The 22,805-nt window shown below is 38.1% G+C and overlaps 2 protein-coding genes across 4 annotated transcripts in view; one reads left to right on the top strand and one right to left on the bottom strand.

Moving 5' to 3' along the window:
- The first annotated feature begins 12 nt into the window (after positions 1 to 12).
- On the top strand, positions 13 to 3,625 carry LOC119731965 (cytochrome c oxidase assembly protein COX18, mitochondrial-like). The gene is made up of 7 exons (XM_038205303.1): positions 13 to 72; positions 279 to 394; positions 840 to 1,385; positions 1,836 to 1,986; positions 2,236 to 2,357; positions 2,621 to 2,728; positions 2,925 to 3,625. Exons 2-7 carry the CDS (start codon positions 332 to 334, stop codon positions 3,102 to 3,104), a joined length of 1,170 nt encoding a protein of 389 aa, XP_038061231.1. The 5' UTR covers positions 13 to 72; positions 279 to 331; the 3' UTR covers positions 3,105 to 3,625.
- Positions 3,626 to 4,306: 681 nt separating this feature from the next.
- The window catches only part of LOC119731654 (PH and SEC7 domain-containing protein-like), a 51,181-nt gene continuing 32,682 nt past the window's right edge, over positions 4,307 to 22,805 (bottom strand). For 2 of the 3 annotated variants that reach the window (XM_038204857.1, XM_038204858.1), the window contains exons 7-14: positions 16,701 to 16,782; positions 16,121 to 16,191; positions 15,280 to 15,431; positions 14,587 to 14,655; positions 13,022 to 13,166; positions 12,412 to 12,555; positions 11,925 to 12,110; positions 4,307 to 5,172 (exon numbers count right to left, since the gene is read on the bottom strand). In XM_038204857.1, coding sequence (XP_038060785.1) covers positions 5,011 to 5,172; positions 11,925 to 12,110; positions 12,412 to 12,555; positions 13,022 to 13,166; positions 14,587 to 14,655; positions 15,280 to 15,431; positions 16,121 to 16,191; positions 16,701 to 16,782 — 1,011 coding nt within the window. In that variant the 3' untranslated portion in view covers positions 4,307 to 5,010. The remainder of the gene's footprint in view (positions 5,173 to 11,924; positions 12,111 to 12,411; positions 12,556 to 13,021; positions 13,167 to 14,586; positions 14,656 to 15,279; positions 15,432 to 16,120; positions 16,192 to 16,700; positions 16,783 to 22,805) is intronic. The other variant, XM_038204859.1, reaches the window with a different exon arrangement.

Below are 22,805 nucleotides of genomic sequence, written 5' to 3'. Positions count from 1 at the left end.
ATGGCTGCGCTCACAAGAAAAGTTCGGCGGCATTTTACTGGCCGTTTGTGACCGACTATCGCCTTTCTATAGGTGAGAAAAACCACAATGCGTGCATACTCACCGATCGTAGCATTTCGGCTTAGAAAAATACCGATTGCGCAGTTCTTATAGCTCCCACCCCTTGCAAAGTAACTTACTAAACCCGTCCATGTACCGTGCCGCGCCGGTTGCCCAGTGCTGTAGGTGTAACGCCTAGTTTTCCTCTACGTTTGATTTTTAGATTCACCGATTTTTAGCCCACCTGTACCTGCGCACTGCAGATGAAACCACAGCTACCATCTTCACCAGAATGGCACTTACAAGACTGATTAGATCATCTTTGACAGATGGGAGGATTTTATACCATTGTCAGGTTCGTCAAATAAACATTAAAATGATGTTGTCACTGTCAGGTCATTTGTTTATGTTAGTGTTAGGTTTTTATTTTGTTACACCTCCAACCATGCCAACAATAATAAAATATAAAGAGAAAAAATGCAAACAATTTGGGCGGCTAAGGCCTTGAGCCACGTAATAACTTCAAAGATTATTTTATTATCAAACTAAGCTGATCTGATCATATGGGGCAAAAATATTCAAAAAGTTAAAGAACATTGAAGTGAATGGTCAAACCATTTAAGTAATTTTGATTGATTGCAACAGTCTATCTTCCATGTGTAGCCGTTCCTTATTTTTTTTAATTTCAAAATTAATTTTAATCTTTTGAATAATTTAGTTCTATGGTTGAGCTGTTCGATTTTATCATTTTTTTGTTACTTCAAGTTTAACTCCTTAATTTATTTTTATTTCCATCACAGCTGTCCAGTTTACAGAGGTGCATCAGTGCAGCAGAACCAACGCTCGTCTTCTCGTGTCTCAATCATTGGAGGATAAGAAGTCACAAACAACTGCACCACAGGACATTCTCTCACCTGACGAGATCACATGACTGTTTGACAAACTCAAATCTGCCCTCCTGCAGAACTGCTCTCACATACCTTTACCATCCTGCAACTTTACCCACAGTCCCTTCACTGGTAATACAAAGACGCTGCATCAATGTCGCTAACACCAGTTCATCATCCTACATGCCGACACCGGTCGAGTGCAGTTATGAATTCCTAGAGCACATCCACGAAACGTTGACACTACCATGGTGGTTGACAATCCTCGTGACGACGTTCCTCCTCCGTGGTGCGCTTGTCTTGCCGTTCTCCATCTTGCAACAGCGAGTTCTGGCCAAGATTGAGAACGTTCAGCCGCAGATAAACACCCACGCTGAGCACATGAAGCAGCAAGTTGCTCTGAAGGCCAAAGAATTAAACTGGTCACAGAAAGAGATGGCCAATGTCTATAGCCAACAGGTAGATGCACAGATGTTATCGTCAGCATCTTGGGAAGACCTATAAATAAACAAAATTGAAAACAATTTTAGGAAATTCTGCTTATTGGGGGTGAATTCTTAAGTATACAAATTGGCTAAGCAAAGACAAATTTTGGGCAGTACAACTTACCAGTAAAACAGTCGCGTGAAATACACAAGTCCATCAAAAGTCGTTCAAATGAACCACGACAACGGCATTCCTTTGTTTATTGTTCATCCTCTAGCTCTGTTTACCTGTGACCTAACTTGTGATTACTTTGACTTCGCATTTGGTCAAATACGCAGCCGAACATACAAGTACAATTGCTTCTTTCCAGAACCTAAAATATTTATTAAGAGAGAGAGAGATTCATATGGTGCAAGCACAAGCCTTCATTTACAGCAAGGAAAGTAAAAGTAAAACAATAATCTTTGATCTTCTCCCTCTCAGGTTAAATTCATGGTAACACGGCTCCACTTTGACAACAAATGCCAGTCCAGGAAGATCTTCTATGTTGGCTTAGTGCAGATGGGTGTATGGTCGTCACTGACCATGGCCATTGGTCAGATGACCGGCAAATACCCAGAACTCTTCAGTACAGGTAAGACTGTCCAAGACTATTGCTCGATTAAAAACACAGCAAAGAAATAAAGACCTGATTATTTACAAAATTGCTTCTTTAATATGAAAACTTCCTAGCTCCTTGTAATTCAGCTTTGCCTGACCTGAAGGGTCAGTCTAATGTATTGTCCTCTGACCGACCGAGTCATCGAGTATAAACTATGTTGTTTTTGTCAATTCTGGCAATTCAAATAACAGCAACAATTTTTGTTTCTTTGGCAATTTGCAGAGATGGACGTAGATTTCCTGCCGGAGCTGGCTACCCAGGGTGCATTGTGGTTTTCGGACCTTACCCAGTTTGACCTAGCGATACCCATAATGCTCGGCGTGGTCAATCTAGCACTGGTTGAGGTGAGGAATGGAATCCAAATTTTGCCGTCTTTTGGCATTTTTATGCACTACAGAATTTACTTGGCTGTTCGCATGTCTTACTACCATGCACTTCATACAAACATGTACACCACAAAAAAGCAAGGGTTGGTACATGTAGTTCAATAAACTGTCTTAGTTTTGAAATTTTCCCACAGCAGGATCTAGGCACACACATACACTGCTGTTCTATATTTTTGAACAATTGTGGCCTGAAAAATGTTTTCCTTTCTTAAATTTTGCAGATGTGGTCGTTAAGGCGTGGCCCACTTACATTGTTACAACATCGACTGGTCAACTGGTTCCGTCTACTTTCTCTGGGAATGGTCCCCATAGCAACCATGATGCCAGCAGTAAGAAACTGTGTGTTTTTTTTCAATTTTTTTCTGGCTTCAATTTTTTTCATCACTTCATCTGGTAATGAAACTAAAGAATAAGTACTCTGTAATAAAATGTCATAGGGTTTATTACAATGTTATACAATGTAATACAATTTGATACAATGTAATACAAGAGCTAATTGTTGCAATTGATTCCCTTTTCTGCCAGGCTCTTTCGTTCTTCTGGCTGTCCTCCAGTCTGGTCGGTCTAGGACAATTTGCACTCCTGCGATGGCCGGCCTTCCGGAGACTTGTCGACATCCCTCCGTCCCCCTCCGAGATGAAACACCCCTTGCAGGAAATGAAGCAAGCCTTCAGAGTCAGATACTTCTCTAAGAAGATGTTTTGAAATTGGGAGAGACCATTTGTAATATAGGCTGCAACATGAGAACAATGCTTGGATGTGGCAAGAATAAAATGCCCTTGGATAGAAAAATGTGAAGTTTTGATTTTGAGCAAATAAATTTCTAGCGAACATGTCGCAATTGTCGCAAAGAATGATTTTGCTACCCTGTGGGCATCTTGAAAATAGTCCCTACATTTTGAAAGTTATCAGATAAATGTGTCAAATAATTGTTTAAATTATAATTAATAGTGAGCATTACTTTATTGAGTAAATAACCCTTTGGGAATAATAGTTAACCCAATAAATAGATCAGTTAAATTAAATATTTTTCTCCAAATGTCAATTGTTATCATTGCTTTGTCCCAAATTCAACCAACCTTTTGTTTCATAAGTAAATAGTTTTGTGGAATAACATGTTTATTTTCAACAAATTTTGTTAAATAAAAAGACATCTGATTACACGCCATTGTTTGTGACTTTGGTTAACATAGTAAAAATAAAATTCAAACAATTTCTTTCAAAAACATTTCACTTTGGGTCCTTGGTTTTTTCTTTTTACATCAAGCTATAGTAAGAAAATAAATGTGCTTGGCCAGTTTTAAACAAGTACGTTTAATACCGGCTAGGAGCGTGTACACACTAGCCAAAGTCAAATTTATCTGCCTACAGGCCCCAAGCTGGTTTTAAACGTAATTGTTTTAAACTGGCCAAGCACACATTCATAAATACCCTTTTGGTCAAAAAGTTTTTTAAAAAGTCAGAAACTGATACAATTTCAACGATTTTGTCCAGCAATTTTACTTCATATTTTGTGGAAACACCCCTCTGGCCATGTCTATGGTATGCGCCTCATGGGCATAGTGCTAAAAATCTCCTTATATGGAGAGAGCTGCGCGTGGCGCATACTGTGCGATGTGGTGCAGAACGCAGCAGTGTTTTACCAGCAGTTTAAAACCACCCAAATGCAGGCATGCAACTGGGAAGTCACAAAAAAAGAGGAAATTCAAATCTTTCCAAGACTTTGTACAGTGTTTTTCTATTTTCAATGGCAGACGTGGGAAGTAACAAAAGAGGAAATCAGCTGATCCAAGGAAAAGTTGCATGCCTGCAAATGACGAGCTTGACCAACAGGAATGGGTAGACTCTCAGGTATTTATGAATAGTGTTTAAAAGGGTGGAACTGAGTTGCTCAGAAAACTGATGGAAAAAATCTCACTTTTTCTTCGGCTCAAGTTTTCATTAAATTTGGTTCAATTTACATGTTTGTTTTACCTCATTGTTTAAAACAAAATTGTTTTGCTGACGTGAAAACTGGCTCTCCGAGACTGAGTTATTCAGTATTAAAAACAAAAAAATCCAAAACTTAAAAAGAAAATACTGTGATAAAACTTGATTGCCTATACCAATAAACTTCAAAGTCTGTTGTGCTGAGGAAGTGACCTGGATAGGTCATGAAACTTTCTCTAGTAAGTTTAGTCCAGTTGTCTGTGTGTTTCACTTTTTTTTCGAGTCTTAGAATGGCCATTTTGTCATTTGTATGTCATAAATAGGGTAATGAGGATAGTATTAACAAATATAGTTTTAACAAAGCTATAATGACAAATTTTTTTTTTACATACATTTGATGCTTATAATGCCTTATTCACACTTTACAATAATTGAATACACTTTGAATATACTTTTATGACTATACATATAAAATAAGTAACTGATCGGTCAATTATGATACACTAATTCTTGATGTTAAGTTCAGAATATTCTGTAACTGGCATAAAAAAAAATCGATAAATTTAATATTTTCTTTGACCGAGCTTCAGTGGTCACCTTACCAAAAAGTCGCGATCTAATTGGTCAACATGCACTGTACGACTGACAGGTAGATCGAGTCCATTTTATGAATATTCATTTTTTACAACTTTGTCATCTCGTCAAATTGATTGATAGGGAAAGGTGCTACTGCCATCACGGAATAGTCCTCTTGATAACCTGTGTCCGAGTCACTCTCCTCATCAGTGTCATCCGTGTCGTCGTAGTAACGGTTGACTACTTCACCATCTTCATACATGTACATCTGCAGTGTTAACATGCAAAAAGAAAAGACATGCATGCATGCCATGCATTAGTGTGGGATTGAGATTTTTTTTTTTTTGGCAACAGCACTTTTTTTTGGCTAGATGTCAGCATGCAATCCCACAAAGTAAGACCAAATCGTCTACAGAAGAACAAGTTGCCAAGGAAGATTAAAGGAAAGTTGCACACACAAGATCACTTCCAATTTCTAAATTCTTGGTTTGCACTGTCTAAGCTCTATTTCTGTGCAAGCACTAGCTACAAATTTTTTTTTTTGTTGTAATGCACAGGCTTTCAATCAAGCAGTATGGAACTAAAGGAAATACTGCAAACTATAAGTGAATTCATGTGTCAGATGATTTAAAAAAAACCTTCATGTGTGAAATCATGATGCTGCTTTTAAATTGCTGAAAGGCTAAGATATTTAATTTGCTTGCAAATGAACCTGCGGGATAAAAAATGCATAAAAAAAGACGAGCACGATCATGAATTTGGGCAACAGATATTGTATCCCAGCACAGCATGTCCAATTTGGAAAGAACATAAATAAAATACATTTATGAATTCAGAGAAAGTAATCAAATGAATGGCAACACTGCACATGCAAAAAGTACGACTAGAAAACTCACAATTCAGAAAAAATAAGGTATACACACTTTGCATAGAGCGCCCTCAAGGTGGACAGTCTTTGTTACTCTGTAATAACCATGAGTGGACACTTTGTATACTTTCATTGTCACTGACTTTAAATAACAAAACCTGGCCTCAGTGTTTCCCCCGGCTAATGAACTGAGCGAGGTGGTAAAAATTCAAATTGATGATTGAAACTTACGCGGTCTATACAAACTGAAAAGAATGCACGCTCACAAAAAAGCGTGATGATTCCATCTTCACCAAATTGTGAGTTCTTAATAAAACGCTAATAAATTTACACAACTTGATAATTTTTTTTTGATAATTGAGTTTTTCCTTTATTGCAAACCTTCACAGTGAGGTGGTGATATTGGCAAAAATTGGGCGAGGTGGTCACTGAAAGTAAAGGTGGGCCGCCTCACGTTTGAATGGGCAGGGGAAACACTGCCTGGCCTTACCGAGGGCGCTGTGTGCAAAGGGTCTGTCATGCCCCGCTTTTCTCAGTTGACTTGTGATTTCTCAAAATGCTGTAAACACAACTACATATGTTCAGCACTCTTAGTTATTTTGTCTTAAGTTGCATTTGCTGCAAAGAAAACCCTCAACCAGAATACCACATACACAGATGAATGTTACCGTTTACCAACAAAGTAGTCCATTTCAAAGGTCATTCTGGATAAAATCGCTGGATAAAATGTAAACGCGATGTAATGCGAATGCCATTCTGCTTGTATTTAACACGTGAGCACCGTGCGACCGTCTCTTTGCGTGTTCATGCATCTTCGATGAGCGTTTGATTATTCCGAGTGACCAGTGACCCACATCATTGTGCGCATGTACAGTTGAAATACCCAACTGGCTTATTAATGCTGCTTTTAAACACAACCATCAAACCCAATTTATATGAAAAATCAAGGAAGATGTGAAAATAGCTACTTCATTCTGCTTTTCGTTTGGCCTGCAATTTGCTCTGTATCTTTTAATAATTAGCATACCAAAATAAAATTGCCACTAGTCTAAAAAGAACAAGAGCCAAATAACATGCACATGACATTATACCAACTTACCCAAATAAATTAGGATTATCAAAGAAATGGATGAAAACTGAAAAAAAAGAGTCTCCACAGTGCATTGGTTAATTAATGTTATTAAGTGATGATGGAATTATTTGGCTTGTGTTAATATGCAGAATATGTATATTACCTAACAACCCCATTCAAAAACATGTTCTTTTTCTGTGAAAAAAAACTTGACGACGGCAAATGGATAAACAGTTACAATGTCAATTGTTGAGGCTGGCTTTTAACGACGCTGTAAAACCAGGATAAAGGAGGAAACAAGATTGCTCAGCAAGGGTACATTCGGCAATTAATTATGCAAAACAAGACTGCGTCTTGACCTCGAGATTCTGACCATTTCGCAGGTGCATTCTATATCAGGTCTTCAGTAACCCGTTGTATTACAAAAACATGGCATCCAAATTTTGACCAATCAACAGCTTAGTCCACATTTCTGATCAAACTGACGTCACAGTTTCTAAAGTCGACTCCGATTGGCTGGCGCGCTGGCTTGCATACAATTTGCATGTTAGTTTATATCGACTGTGGCTCTGCACAAGTGAATGTTTTATCCTCAGACTAGTATGTACTGGGATAAAACGTAACAAACTTTCATTGCTTTGTTTACCTTTCAAAAAAAAACACCCTGCTTTAAAACTGTAGCAGAAACTTCCACACCAATGGTAAGCATGTATGTATTTCACTGGTTAGCAGGCAATTTTGGTTTGTATGCATGTGTACATCCCGTAGCTTAAGGATTCTGTGCTTACAGGATTTTTTCTGCTTACAGTATTTCTGCACCACCAAATCAATGCCATTTTGCAAAACTGAGGACCTGCAATTTGAAATAATAAAAATGGACAAAAATAAAATCCAAAAATAGACTGAGTCTTTGAAGCTTCTTTCCATGTTACTTTTTAATATATTACGTTTATAAAGGCAAGAAATTACAAGTATATTACACATGTCCTTCTTTTTGTGTGTAACTTGGCAATTATTTTACAGATTTATTCATTCGAATAAAAACAAAATCATAAGAATCTTACAAATTATGATAATGTTAGTCCAACAAATGCAACTTTTGAAATATACTCCATTTTAAGATCTTTTTTTCCAAACTGGGTTTGAAATCAAATAAAACAAGAATTAATTTACCACCAAAAGTAAAAAAAAAAAAATCCTAAAAATATACCCAGGTTAAAATTAACAATTGCAATCATAACCTTCCATGGTGAATTTACATGTAACATACAAGTGTTATTTACATGAAAAAGAATTTTAAAAAAGACAAAAACAAACGAGCAATTTGATAGGGGGAATTTCAATCATGTATTATTTATTTCAATATTTTAGCATAAATTTGAATTTCTGCAATCTGCATCGCTTTTTTTTTTGTTACGTGTATTTTTTGAGGACCCCTTTTAAACCAAATCAAATTAAGCAAATTTCCTAGAAGCCAGAAAGCTACACTTCCTCTGAAGTTAAACATTAGTCATTTTGGCAATGGCATTTTTATGCTGTTTTTTTTACTATAAACATTTAGCAGCATTGTATTTCAAAAGAAAAGATAAGAAAAAAAAAAAAAATTCACCAGCAAACCTATTTTGCCATCAATGATATCATACGCAACTATTTTTTTTGCATTTGCAGCCAAATAAAAATATCTACCTCGAAAATTTAAAAAACACAAAAGCTTAGATCAAAGTATAAAAATAAAAACCTTTTTTTATTAAAAGAAGACAAAAAAATTAGTTTAACATAAAATGAGTAATAACAGAATGTTAAGTTGCATGAAATGTGCCGGACCCCAGCGTGACTGCAGTGACGACCCGAGTTACTATTGTCATGGAAACAGAGCCCCAATGACACTCCAGATACGTGTAAGTTACATGTGTAACGCGAATCGCAATTTGTCTTTAAGGCAATCACAAAGTAATAATAAATTTGATGTTTGTCTTTTCCATTTCTCATTTTAATTTCTTGGAATTTTTTTGAACTCTTTCTTGTTTCTAAAGATGGATTCTTCCAGTGACGAAGAAAGTAAAATCTTACGCATAAAAAAGCTTATTTTTTTAAAAATATTGATTACTTTAAATAAATATTGTTTGTAATTTATTCCTTAAATAAGTAGAATTTTAATATTGATGTGCTCTTCCATACAAGCCAGACGTGCATAACGACAAAAAGATGACAACTGCGACAACTTACCACCATTTCCATACAGCACAAGAAATGTAATTAATACACGATTTTAAATATTAGCTGAACACTGATATTATCTGAACAGTCTAGCAGGTGTGCCAAGGTCGGTTGTCCTGGTGAAGGACTTGTGGCAAGTCTAATAATCACCACTCGGGCTCAGTGCAATCAGGACAAAGCCACAGTGCAAATTAAGCCGTGTCCGAATTACTTGGGTACGGCTTTGAAATTACACACGAGTCTATGAGAAGTGGCTGCAGCCGCTACCATAGACACATGTGTAATTTCAAGCCGTAGACTGAGGAATGACAATTGTGTGAAAAGACAAAAAAATTAAGAAAAACTGGCACATTTCATGGCATAATGGACAATAAAAGTGTGGGTTAGTCGTGGTTAATATCAGTAGATATTTGGTATTATATTCCCAATGGAGGTAGTAACCCAATACAGTGATAAAAAAAGGATATTTTGTTATGGGTGCTGTGTTAAAATATCTCTTAGTTATAATGAAAACAATTATTGAGAAATTCAAATGGCAGAAGTTACACATAAGATCATTACAACGAATCACAGTTGCAAACAACCTGTGTTATTAACCGAAGGTCACAAAATCTCCAACTGTGCTCAGTTGAAAACCAAAATAAATATAAATAAATATTATTGGAAACCAGCAAAATTAGTAGGTCAGGTGAAACAGGTGAAAAACCATTGAAACTGGTTATTAAATACATAACTTTTTCATGGATTAGAATTATTACATGATAATATGACAGACGTGGTGCTATGTTTAGCATGGTACAAACAAAATTAAATTAAAAAAGTTAAAATAATTAAAAAGGTAAAAACCTTACAAAACAAAATTATTTTCCTACCTACCTAGCTGGACAATTTTTGTGGCGTTACTGTAACCATACAATTTCTTCCCCAGCCTTATCTGTATTTTTTCCCCCAATTTTGCAAGTAATCTACAGGGTGAGTAAAAAAAACGCATCCCAAATCGCAGGACCAATTATCGGCAAAAAAAAACGAAAACAATTCGCATACTTCCCTATGAGAATTGTTTTCGTCTTGCTGAAAGAACACTTACCTGTTTTGTGATACGTGGACTGAACTTTAAAACGGTGTTTGTGTTCAAAATGCCGTAACTTGAAAAGCACATGAGTGATTTGAATAATTCTTGTACTAAAAGAAAGCTTAATGACTGGGCTTTCAAATCCTAGATTTGAAAGTGCTACAGGCAAAACTTCATTCTAAAATTGGTCCTGCCATTTGGGATGCGTTTTTTTTTTTTTTTACTCACCCGGTATATTTAATGTTTTTTAGAAATAACGCACTGGTTGGCGTGCGCATGGCGCAAAGTACGCATGATAAATTTTCATCTGAAAGTCCATGAACCTGTAGTTCGTGTCAGTGCCAGGCGTACAGCATCGATGGATTTAACAATTCCCACCTTACTCTCTTTGTAACCGCTAAGGGAGTACTTACACACGGACACCATAAAACATTCAAACCAATGTCAACAGGGGCAAGTGTTAATAGTAACTACGTGTGTACGTATACATATCTGCTTACTTCAACTCACAGAGCTTGTTATAAGCAGCAGGTGCCAACAATACAAATTTCAATTAAATCTTAAAGCTTAGCAATTGATACGATACAAAATATTTAGAATTGCACAAGAACACTCATATATATTGTGGTTTACTGTACTCCTCTCATTTCACTACTTGTATTAATCTATCAGAATTTTTTCTCTATCCCCATATCAAAAAATAGTCATCATTACGTCCAATATATAAATTACTATTCACTGATTATAAGAAAAAACTTATTTCATCTGGCTAACCGGCAGTTCTCGTCAAGAATATAAATTTAGATATCACTTGAAATCTGTGACCACGACTATTGTCTGTATAACTTTTAATCTCCTCTTTATCCGAAAAATATTCCCAAATCTGTCTGACTTCTCAATACATTGCTTCTTTTTACAAAAAAAACCTTCTCCCTTCTGAAAAAAAAAGGAAATTTGTGAAATTTTTTGTGACTTGATTTGGATGCCTTCACGATGCTTTCATGAGAACAAATGTTGACTGTGGGTTTCAAATTTTATTTAATTTTTACAAGTAAAAGATTTAGGTGAGTTTTTCTAAAGAGGGAAAGAAATTAGCAAGGAAGAACCACCAGAATTGGGATCCAAATATGAAGCAGAGACCAGAACAGAAATTGTAAATGGAGTACATAAAAAGATTTGAATAAATTATGAGCTAAGGGTACCTACATGGAGGTAAGTATGAACAGGGAACCGACAAACTTGAATCGGAAAATGAGGATGGAATACAGAAATGACATTTTGAACCACATACAGTCCGGATATAACTGGATTTTACTTTTTACGATGTTATGATTAAGCTTCCCGTTTAAAAACTTTCAAGTTTGATAGTTTATTGGTTCAGTTAGTTTTGTTAGTTACAACTAGCCCAGTTGATTACACTTGTTCATATTTGCAAAAAAAAATGTGGTTTCTGAAAAAAATCCCTTTGCAATGTCAACATTTTTTTAAACTAAATCTTGCCCCAAATAATTTGGCAACTTTGTTTGGCTACATTGTTCATATTGCAAGAACTAAGTTTTTACTGGCTCAAGTGCAGCAGAGAGAACTTGTTTCTAGTAATGTAATACCCAACAATCTCTTCACATGAGATCTGTTCTTTTTTTCTTCATAATGGCTTAATTAGCAGCTCAATAAATTCTCTAGAAAAAATTGTGTTTTTTTGGCCGATCAGACATTTTGTTCAAACACCCCGATATTGCTATTATAGATGGCCATTCGATAGCTGTAGCGATTGGAAAACCCCCGCTGTACCTGGTTCTGTTGCTGCTGTGGACTGGCACCCTGACTCCCCTCCGACGACGAGATGCTTGACGTGGAGGACGACATGCTGTCCACTGACTGCTTGGGTTGGGGCATGACCTCCTCCAGCGGGTACTTGCCGATGGGGAAGGTGGGCTGGGAGCGGAGTAGGTAGATGTAGGTCTTGAAGCGAGACAACTGTTGTGATAAAAAGAGAGATTGGGGATAAAATTAGCGAACAAATTGTAATAAAGACATCTCCACAAACAAACAAACAGACACACAACCCGGACAGACCAACAGACAAACTCTGACCTCAAATTCCAAGATACTCTTGCTTGGTTTGCTAGTCTTTCATCACTGACATTCTTTGTCCCAAACTGAGAGGATTCTCCAAGAGGAAAAACAAACAAACAGACATACAACCCGGACAGACCAATAAACAAACAAACAAACAAACACCCCTACACCCCGGACAGACCAACAGACAAACTCTGACCTCAAATTCCAGATACTCTTGCTTGATCTGGTAGTCCTTCATCACGGACGTCCTCTGCCCCTGATCGGGAGGGTAGGTCCGATGGTCCTCCAGCTCCTGCTCTATGGATTCTACTTTCCTCTCGTGGTTGGCAAGTTGCTCTTGCTGCAAAGGAAATCCAAATAAAAGATAGTGGCATCGTCAGCTCGGTCAATAACATGATGCCGAAGATGTGTCGTCATTCAACGGTCAACTCAGAACACCAATATTTACCAGTTCACACGCACATTGGCATGTCAAGCGACACAGTGTTTCGGCCATCCACCCTAAACCCTACTTTTACAGTTTTCTTAACTCCCCTCCGGAAAGAAGGAAAAACAAAAAGTCCTTGCTAGTGTTTTGACAATAAGCTGCAAAACAATTTAATACCATTTTCTGGTACCAATTTGTGAAAGTACTAAGACCTTAAGAAGTCAAACTGGTGTTTGTGCACACGTGTGTTAAACGTACATGCAATGCATTCTTAAAAGCTTCGAAAAAGAGTAACGTTTTTACTCCACATTTAAGAGTAAAAAGAATAAGATTTAAGAAATCCCCTTCCTTGCCCCTACTCCAATCTTGCAATGGGTACCATGTTCAGCTTGGTTAGTGATGATGGTAGCAGCGGTCGTCTGAACGTCTTCTGCAGACCGACGGCGGCCGGCAACGGCGGAGCGGAGTGAACCGCTGAGGCTAGGTTCAACGCTTGCATCCAGTTCTGCAAATCTTGTGTGTCACTGCAATATATGAAACGCAACATAAAATAATTACTAATGACCCTGTAGTAAATAGTATACTTGCGAGTCAAACGGGCGCCAGTGGATACTGTACAGTGTGTTCAACAGTTGTACTTTACCTCAACATTCGAGATCAAGACATTTGGTTGCCTTTTGTTGCAATAATATACACTCTCTCATAGACTAAGCACATGTGTGTGCACGGACCACTCTCAACAGAAGATCTCCGCCTGAGGACAACAAGAATATGTTGTTGCTCTTCACTGGTTGCCCGCGCTTCTGGTGCCAGGGACACATGACCAACTTTGCATGCGGGCAACAACACGTATCCGTACGTCTTCCCAATGCCAAGGCATGTACCAGCGGAGCGCGCCATGCATTACATTGTGTCTGGCGTAATTCAGTCCATCCCAACACCCCAAACAAATAAATGTACATATCATTCATTGCCCACTGTGCTTCCACTGAAGTTGACTTAAAAATTAAGACGCAGTGATTATGACGTGAACATTTGATTAGTCAGAAAACACAATTCTAAAAGCTTGGGTTACAAAAGCGTTCCAAATCGGGGCTTCCGATTGGTTGAAGCTGCAATTTTGTTATGGTGACTTACCATCTTGCTTCTTTCTACATGTCTATGGGCATACAACTGACAAGTGTTTTCCAAATGACTTTCGACGTTAAAATCCAAGCTAAAATCAAAGCTGACAAGCTACACTAAAAACTATCCCAGGTCATTTCTACTTGTTCAAGTACAACTATATTAAACACCTTAAATGACAGGTTCACATTGATTGTGAAAATATGGGTCATACAGGTGAAATTAAGGATTTTTCAAGTGTGATTCAACGTTCTGTCAACACGTAAAATAAAACTAAACGTGACTGGGAAAAGAAAGAAAGTCCAAAGTTGAACAAATTAGCAAGTTAGATTCTAACACTAACAGTAGTCAGTCATATTAAGAATGCCTTGGAAGTTGCAAGGTTTAGTATGACCAGAAATTACCACAAACACCACACGCAAAGACAATGTAAGACTTTTTTTTAAAACGAACATGGAATGGGTAAGGGTTATAAATGAAATGAAATCCATGCCATATTCCCAAACCAAAGTGTTGAACAGCAAAAAAACTTCAATAATTGGAGCACCTACCGTGTCGTCCCATCATAAAAAAAATGCTAAATAAAAACAAAATGTCTGACATGTACATGTAACCGTGTTTAAGTCCAAAACTGTGAACAAATTATGACACCCAAAGCAAGCAATATTTGAGCACAACAATGATTTAGCGGCGACTTTTCTCTCAAAGCTACTGAAAAACGTCACAGGGAAGTCACATCTAAACAGATGCATGCAAAAAAACTCCATCACAGCACCAACTACACGCTATTAAATCTCAGCATCGACACCAACTACTCGCCTGGAACCTTGGGGTGTGTTAGAATCAGTAGTGGCGCCTGCTTCCTGATTCTGCTTGTCATCGCATGGTCTGATTGGTTACAAAATGGGAGGAGTTGGAAGGAGAGGTCAAAGGTCGTTAATGGGTAGCCCTACTTGCTACGTTGTGGTTTACGTGAAGGGTTGTCAATAGTTAAGAGAAAGTATTGAAAAAAGGGATGTTTTCTGTTATTGAGGATAATACCAGAGAATACAGGTTAAAGGGAATATCTTAGTTGAAAATTGTAAAAAGGTTAAAATCTTAGAAAGGCTGCGGGTAAAAACGCTTTTTGGTGTTCTCTTTGTCAGAGATACAACACCAGAAGATGTACCATTCTGGAACTGTAGTTGATTACATTGGATAGGTATGTGTATGTGTATGACTTAGATACTACTGGTAACTTGTGTGAGTACAACAACCCAAGTGTTAAATATACACAATATTTTAAAGGATACCTATCCTGAATAGAAGTACAACTATGATTTGACGGAATGAACAGTAGTATACTACGACTCCAAATTGAACTCTTCTGAAGTTGATTTTTGCCAAGTAGACAAAACACTTTGCAAAAAACGTCTGCTGCTTTGAAAAAAAACCATGTTACCACAAGAATATTTGGCACAGGTTTAAAATTGTAATTGCCCCCCCCCCCCCTCCCCCCTGGTATATACTCACAGACACTGCATGAGGAACTCCTTCCAGTTGGCAAGACGCAGGTTGAAGACGTTGGGTCTCTTGTTGTAGTTGGGCACCTTGCTGGCAAGACAGTGGTGGATGCTGACCGCTTCCTTGGGGCTGTTGAAGTGCATCTGATGGTGCATCTCAGACTGTAGAAGATAACAATTTTTTTTTTACAATACTTATTTAGATTACATTATGAAACAACTTCATGGCGATTTCCTGTGAGGTATTTAGAAACCAAACATTACTTGTCAGCCAGCAAACCAATTCAGCTAGCCAACAACCTAGTGAGTAATCAAGCTAGTCAGCTAAGTAACTAGTCAGACAACAAACTAGTCAGCTAACCAGCTAGTCAGTCAATTAGTCTATAACCCTATTTATACTGGACAAGCCAGCCAACCAGCTTGTCAGCCAACCAGCCAGTTAGTCAGCTAACCAGCTAGTCAGATAATCAGTTACTTACTTAACCAGCTAGTCTGTCAACCAGCTACTCGACTCACCAACTATTAAGCTAACCAGCTCGTCAGCCAACCAGTCAGTCAGCCAACCAACCAGCAAATCAGATAACAGGATAGTCTGCCAACAAGCTGGTCAGCTAACCAGCTACTCAGCAAACCAATTATTAAGCTAACCAACTAGTCAGCCAATGAGTCAGTCAGCCAACCAACCAGGTAGTCAGCCAACCAGCTCAGCAGCTAATCACTTAGTCAGCCTACCATCCAGTCAACAAGAAAGCCTACTTGTAGCAGGCGGTATGTGGCTGATATGAAATTACCAATCTTTTTTTTTAGGTTTAATGTAACCACTGTTGATACAACGCATATCACCTTCTTACCTTGTGTAAATAAAGAATTAGTCCTTTCACTGTTGCATAGAACATTTTCCACGCTCTTTTCCCTTTAGGATCTGCAATATAATAAAAAAAATTACAAAATACTGTTACCCTAAAAGACTACCATCAATTCAAACAAAAAAATTCAAAAGTGAACTCAATCTCAAAACTAATGTAATAGAAAATTGTTGCCAACAGAACCTCTACCAGGTATAAACATCTCATGTAGATTTCATTTCGTAAAATATTCTGGTCTCTAGTCAACACTGCCATAAACCGTCTTCAATGGACCAATTTATGACTAATAGGGTCATTCATTAGAATAAATTGAGGATCATGAATGGTTGCAAACGATCCATCACTTAAATCACGACTTTGAATCAACGTCAAATGTTCCGGCAAAATAAATTACTCTGTTTGTTTCAACCGACCGTCGCTGAAGGGAAACCAAAAAATTCATGAAAAAAAAAAAATTTATGAGGCTGGGTCTTCGATCTTTTGAAGCAATGAACGTCAGGATAACAAAAAATTTTAATAGATATATTACTTATTTACAAACAAAAAGAGGAGAAGAAAGACATACTTTTCTTTCCTTCAGCGTCCCTGGTTACTTTTCTCATAATGTAACCTTTGATGTAAACTGGAGCATTAGGGTCATTCTGGACCTATGAAACAAAAACAAAAAAGGAAAACAAAATCATATGATGTTATACCAATGACCTACACTGTACATGTAATATGGCTGTATTCTATTTGGTTCCACTCAGGGGCGTGGCTAGAGGGGGAAGTGGGTGACATACCCCCCCCCCCCCTCCCCCCATTATTACTTTTGTTGGCAAAATCGTTGTCCTGTTTGCAAAATCATGTTTCTGTCGCCAAATTTGCCGCACTATTTGCACAATTTGCCACGTATTGTCTGACAGTGTCAAATATCATCTGCTTTGGACAGTGCCCCCATAGTCTGATTGTCTAGCACTTTAACCATACCAACAATCTCTTGCATGATAATTTACTAGACATCTCCATCTTTGCTGCCTTGATATGACATAGAAATCAATTCGACAAATTGAAGCTTTCTGATACAGCTTCTCTAAAGCTTTCTGATACAGCTTCTCTTTAAACCGAGCAAAAAAAAAGCACCCGCAACAGCTCAAGAAGTTAGCCAGATCTCTACCTTATGACTAAACCCGGACATGTACCACAACCTGCCTACACCTGTTTCACCGTTTTACAATTGAAACAATCTAATTAACCACATTAGTATTTTTCCTTAAATATACAAATGGGGGAGTGTGGCTTAGTGGTAAGGGTTTGTGACGCATGATCAGAGGGTCAGGGGCTTGAATCCTGCAGGGCCCAATTTCATGAAGTTGCGAAGCACAAAATTTGCTTAGCATGAAAAGGCGTGGCAAAAACAGGATTACCAACCAAATTTCCATGTGATGTATATTGCTTGTGGTTGGTATTCAGCTGTTGTTTGCTTAGCATGAAAAATCACATGGAGTTTTGGCTGGTAACCTGCGTTTATAAGCCAGACATTTTTGTGCTAAGCAATTTTTTGTGCTTAGCAGCTGCATGAAATTGGCCCCAGGTTACAATATGTTGTGTCCCTGGGCAAGCCACTTCACCTCAACTTGCCTCTCTCTAACAAGGAGTAGTATATATGTAAATACATGTGGGTACCGGTGTCATATGAAAATTGGACTCGTATGAAAATCGGACTCTTTTTCCCTTTTATTGGTTAAACCCTCTCACGTGACCGGTCCCTCTCCTAATTATCTATGCATGAGCATGCGCAATACCACCAAGGAGTCCGTATTTCATAAAACCTAAATTCATGCTACACCGGCATTAGCTGGGGAGTAACCTGCGATGGACTGGCATCCCATCCAGGGGGAATAGAAATATTCTCAGTCGATGCATGCCAAGGAAATCAGAGATGAACACTGGCGTGATGAGCCACATTGGCTGGGGACAGAATTTACTTATTACTTAACCAATCATCTTTGTTTGGGTGCGGTGCCTGCAAGGTCTTTAAGCCAGAAAATCATAAGCCTATGATTGCTATTTTTAGGCTAAACCGGCGACCACAAAATTACCCAACCCTATTGTCCCAGCCCAATTTAAAGGGGTGATTCAACTGCGGAGTGGGTAGTGGCAGTCCTACTGTTACAAATGATAATGAAACAAGGAAAGAATGTAATACATCCCAAGCACGACCTTCATGACTCACTTGAGCAGCATGAGACTGTACATGATCTCCACATGTATTTGAACATGAACATGTACCTATACATCACAAAAAACCTGAGCGAGTTAACATTTAAAGGAAATACAACATAAATTGCCTTTGCTGTGATTTTCAGAAATGGATAAATAAGGGGGATTAGTGGTTTATAGCAATTATTGTTATGCTGACTTGTTTGAAGTTCTGTGTTCGTAGATGCTAGAAAAAACAAGAAAAACAATCACGTTCTTGTAGTCAGGTTCCCTGACCTCACTTAAATTGAAATGGGGCAATTCACAGACGTCCGAGAATTGTAAGGTCAGGGAACCAGTCTACATGTGTAGCTGGCTTGTAGTTGGCTTGTACCCGTTCAGTGTAAAAAAACCCACTTTTTTCCAACCACTTTGTTTGAAAAAATACCACTTGTCTTGAAAATGTCAGCACACCAGGTGCAACGATTTTACAGGATGCTTCAGACTGTCATTCACCAACAGTCCAGTAAGGTATTTCATAAAAAAATCGCAGTTTTGTGTTACGATGTTTGCAAATGATCTGCCTTTTATGGTACATTGGTACGATGAATTTAGCATTTTTTTATAACTGAATCTGTTTATCACAATAGTCACTTGTGATAATTATAGGCAATGTCTGTAACTGGCTTCCAGAGCCACAGCTGCATCTTTTGTCAGCATGTGCCCATGTATTTGCAAATTTTGTTTTGGTGGGGAAGGGGCCTTTTATTTAGGGGATAGTATAGGAGACCCTATAGACTTTGACCTACAGTGTATTCTCAATAAAAAACGTGTAACTTTACATCTCCTCCAGTATCAAAGAAATTATGATCAGTAACAAAAACATCTTGTCTGCATGAATTAATTGGGTTGTTTGTCCACGGATCCCCTCTCCCCAAAATGTCAGGATGTCACCACATTAGATAGATCTGACATATGGACACTGTTTACGTCGTCGGCAGAGAATTTCCCCTTTTTTTCTCCTTCTTGAGAGACGTCGGTTATTATTATTACAACAGCCCGCCCCAATGCTCGGGAGAACTACTCCAAACACGACGGCGTCCAACATCGGTGAGCGTAGACCTGAATTTGCTGGTCGATGGCCAGACTGATCTGTCTATATTATTGTGAACAGGCTTTCTCTTTTTTGTTGGGGGGGGGAGGGAAAATGTTAAAGTTGGGTAGTGAAGCCGCATTGTCTCCAATTGACACCACAGGCAAAAATTGATTTCTCAGTAATGGGACATTGTACATGTACCTTTAAATTTCCAAACTACATGTAACATGTTTTCTTCATGATGTATTTGTTCAAAACAAAGCTGAAACATTTTTCATTTACATCTGAATGTTCCATTTTTGTCCGGGTAGTCCTTCTTTTATCCACAGTTAAGAGTATCAAAAGACACAACAAAAAATCCAATCCATACTCAATGGTGGTTGAAGTTGATATTTTTTGTCACATTGGTTTTCTACAGTGAAAGAAAAAGGAAATACATGTACACATGTAAAATGTTCAAATCACTATACATGTACATGTACATGAACAATGAAGTGTCTCATTATTATACATGTACATGTATTTTGTTCATCATACATGTTACAAATTCATGTACATGCACATCAAGCTTAAAAGTGCAGTAACTGCAAATACATTCAGTATTTTATCAACAAAAATTGATATTATTTTTCAGCCAATAACACATTAACCCTCCTACTTCAGTTCAACAGACAAAAATATCAATATCAATCACCTACAGTCAAAGCATAGCTGAATCAAGCTACATTTAGTCTTAGCCAGACAGCCAGTCAATAGGCTGGGAGCTCTTAAATGCTGAAAACAGTCACTTGATTGATTTTGACTTTAAGGACAACTTGGCACAGAATGTATTGCCCAGGAGGGATAGCCCTAACAGTCCTGAATCCTCTAATTTCAATACGATTTTGCACACCCCCTAGGGAGTTAGGGTTAATGTATAAATCAACGATCACATAAGATACATGTGCTTTAGACTCGAGGGGGCTCTTTGAGATAGACTGGCTAGACTCCTAATCAAGTAGAGGAAATTTTTGCCCAGGAGATAATGAAAATGGAGACGGAAAAGAGTCAGTGACCTCGAGCAAACTATCTGTATCTATTTATAAACATTGCTTTCACTTAAAGCTAGTTGAGTTTTTTTTTAGAAAAAGAATCAATTCACTGAAAATATAGTTTACGTCTGTGCACTCGATTGTCCAATTCAAGGGCTTCGTGTGCATAATGGGCTTCAATCAGTTGATCTAAAACATTCAGTACCAAATTATCTTTTGACATTTCACTAATTGGCAGGTGGAAATGTATTTAATCCTGCCTAGATTCATCTCAACTCCCTAGAGAACACTTGTTAATGATTTGCTGCGCTGCACTGCACTCATACACTGCAGAACTAATCGCCTTTGTGTGTAAACGTCAAAAATAAAATGCGGTATTCTTTTTTTCGTTTTTTTTTTTAACGCATCAGACTTGTTCTCCAAAGCAACACTTCAAGCAGCCCATTTCCACAACTTACCAGTAGTGTACGATTCTCCACCATGTACACTCTCACCAAATCCGGCATCGATTCAGACTTTAAATCCGTGTCCATTTTTTTACAAACGATCTCTCAACAAAATCCCAGCACTGAGTCCAAACAAAGAGACAGCTTTCACATAAAATCCAGCATCAAAATTGAGAGAGATCAGTCATCCCAATGTATGAGTTCTCCTTTGGAAAAAGGCACCTGCGGACACGCTCGATGAAGACGTCTGCTCTTCAGGAAACGACGGAGACAAGAAAACATCCTTTTGCAAAAGACAATCTTTACACAGAACGTCTCGCTGTCCAGATCAAGTGAGGTATTCCATACTTCTGCAAAACCTAAGATGTAAGGTACACTGTGCATCCGTCAAAACTGTAGTCCTTATAAACAGTCATACATGTCACAACCTTGACTATAAATGAATGTTCCAGATGAGAGTGTATGCATGTTAGCAAACTAACAAGCTTGTGAAACTTCCTAGCATACCCTAGACAAGTTCAGGATGCAGGCCATATTCCTTATTCAGGGTCCGACTTTAGGAACTGATGACAAACCCTTTTCTCAAAAATCAGACTTAATCCTCCACTTCTGGTCGGTTCTAACCCTTTCTGAGCTCTAGTGACGGGAATGGAATCTGACACGTCGACATTACAGGGGACCTCTCCGTCTTTTGTTGTGTTTACAAGAGGGCAGGGTGGGTACAATCTGGGGACAGGAAGGAAGGGGAGGGGGGACAGGGGGCTCGTATGAGGGGAGATAGGCGCGTAAAAAAAAGGATTGTCAAGGGGAAGGGATTAAAGTGGCCAAGGTTTGAACCGGATTTTGTGATATTGGTTATGAAAGGATAGACAGGTTGAAAGATGACAACATCGTTGAGGTACATGTAAAAAAGATAAGGAAATAAAAATATGTAACTGAATTGCAAGCTTTTACTTTAATGAACAACTTTTTAAAAATTATTTTATTACTAAACCACTGCCTTCCATAATGACAAATGTATGGATACTGCAGCCAACATGATGCAAAAAAATTATAAAAATATGAAACAAAATTTAACTTTGCCTCATCGAAACCACGACCCATGATAAACTTCATGTGTGACATAACAACATTGTTGAAGATAGTGTGACTGTTTAAAAAAAAATGGAAAATTATAAATGTAACTGGTTACATTTAACTAGTAACAACTATTCCGTTTGAAAAAAAAAAACTTAAACCAAAAACTTCTCTGAAATGACATCTCTCATTCATCATGTTTTCATCATCACCTTGGCTTCACCACGGGACAACAGAATGCTCCATGGATCACCTCAGGAGGCTAGTTTTACTACACCCCATCAGAGCAGTCAATATTTGTATACTATCCCCTTGCAAAGCTGGATCCTGCAACTAGACCGGAGACCTGAACTTAAACACACATGTACCGGTATATGAGGACAGGCAACGGCCTCATGTTTCTTATTGGCTGTGCCACCTCTATACATGTGGTTTGATTGGCCTACTTCTGCTGTTCTGCACACTCATGCTTTATGCAACACCCTATTGTTATACGCATGATATTTAAATTAAGTTGACCTCACATCATAGGCTAATCTGACAATCAATTTGCTGGTCGTTATCAGACTTTAAAAAAGAAAATTCCCTGTGCTCCTAAAAAAAAAAAAAATCATTTTTTCCCTACTGAAACATGTCAATTTCAGCTTGTATGTTTTATTCCAACCAAAAACCTCCGTTTTTCCTTTTTGAAAGTTTGCAAACCTCTGGGGGAAAAAAAGGTTTCTGTTTGGGCAAAAACAGATCTGCCTTGCAAGCAGACTGGCTCCCAGTCTGTACATTATCAATACTGACTGTGGGGCAGGAACCAGCCTACCCTGCGAGAACTGGAATTACATCTG

Source organism: Patiria miniata, unplaced genomic scaffold (assembly GCF_015706575.1).
Source record: "Patiria miniata isolate m_02_andy unplaced genomic scaffold, ASM1570657v1 HiC_scaffold_24, whole genome shotgun sequence".
Taxonomy (NCBI): Eukaryota; Metazoa; Echinodermata; class Asteroidea; order Valvatida; family Asterinidae; genus Patiria; species Patiria miniata.
The sequence above is the reverse complement of the archived record's forward strand: the minus strand, read 5'-3'. Positions and strand labels throughout refer to the sequence as shown.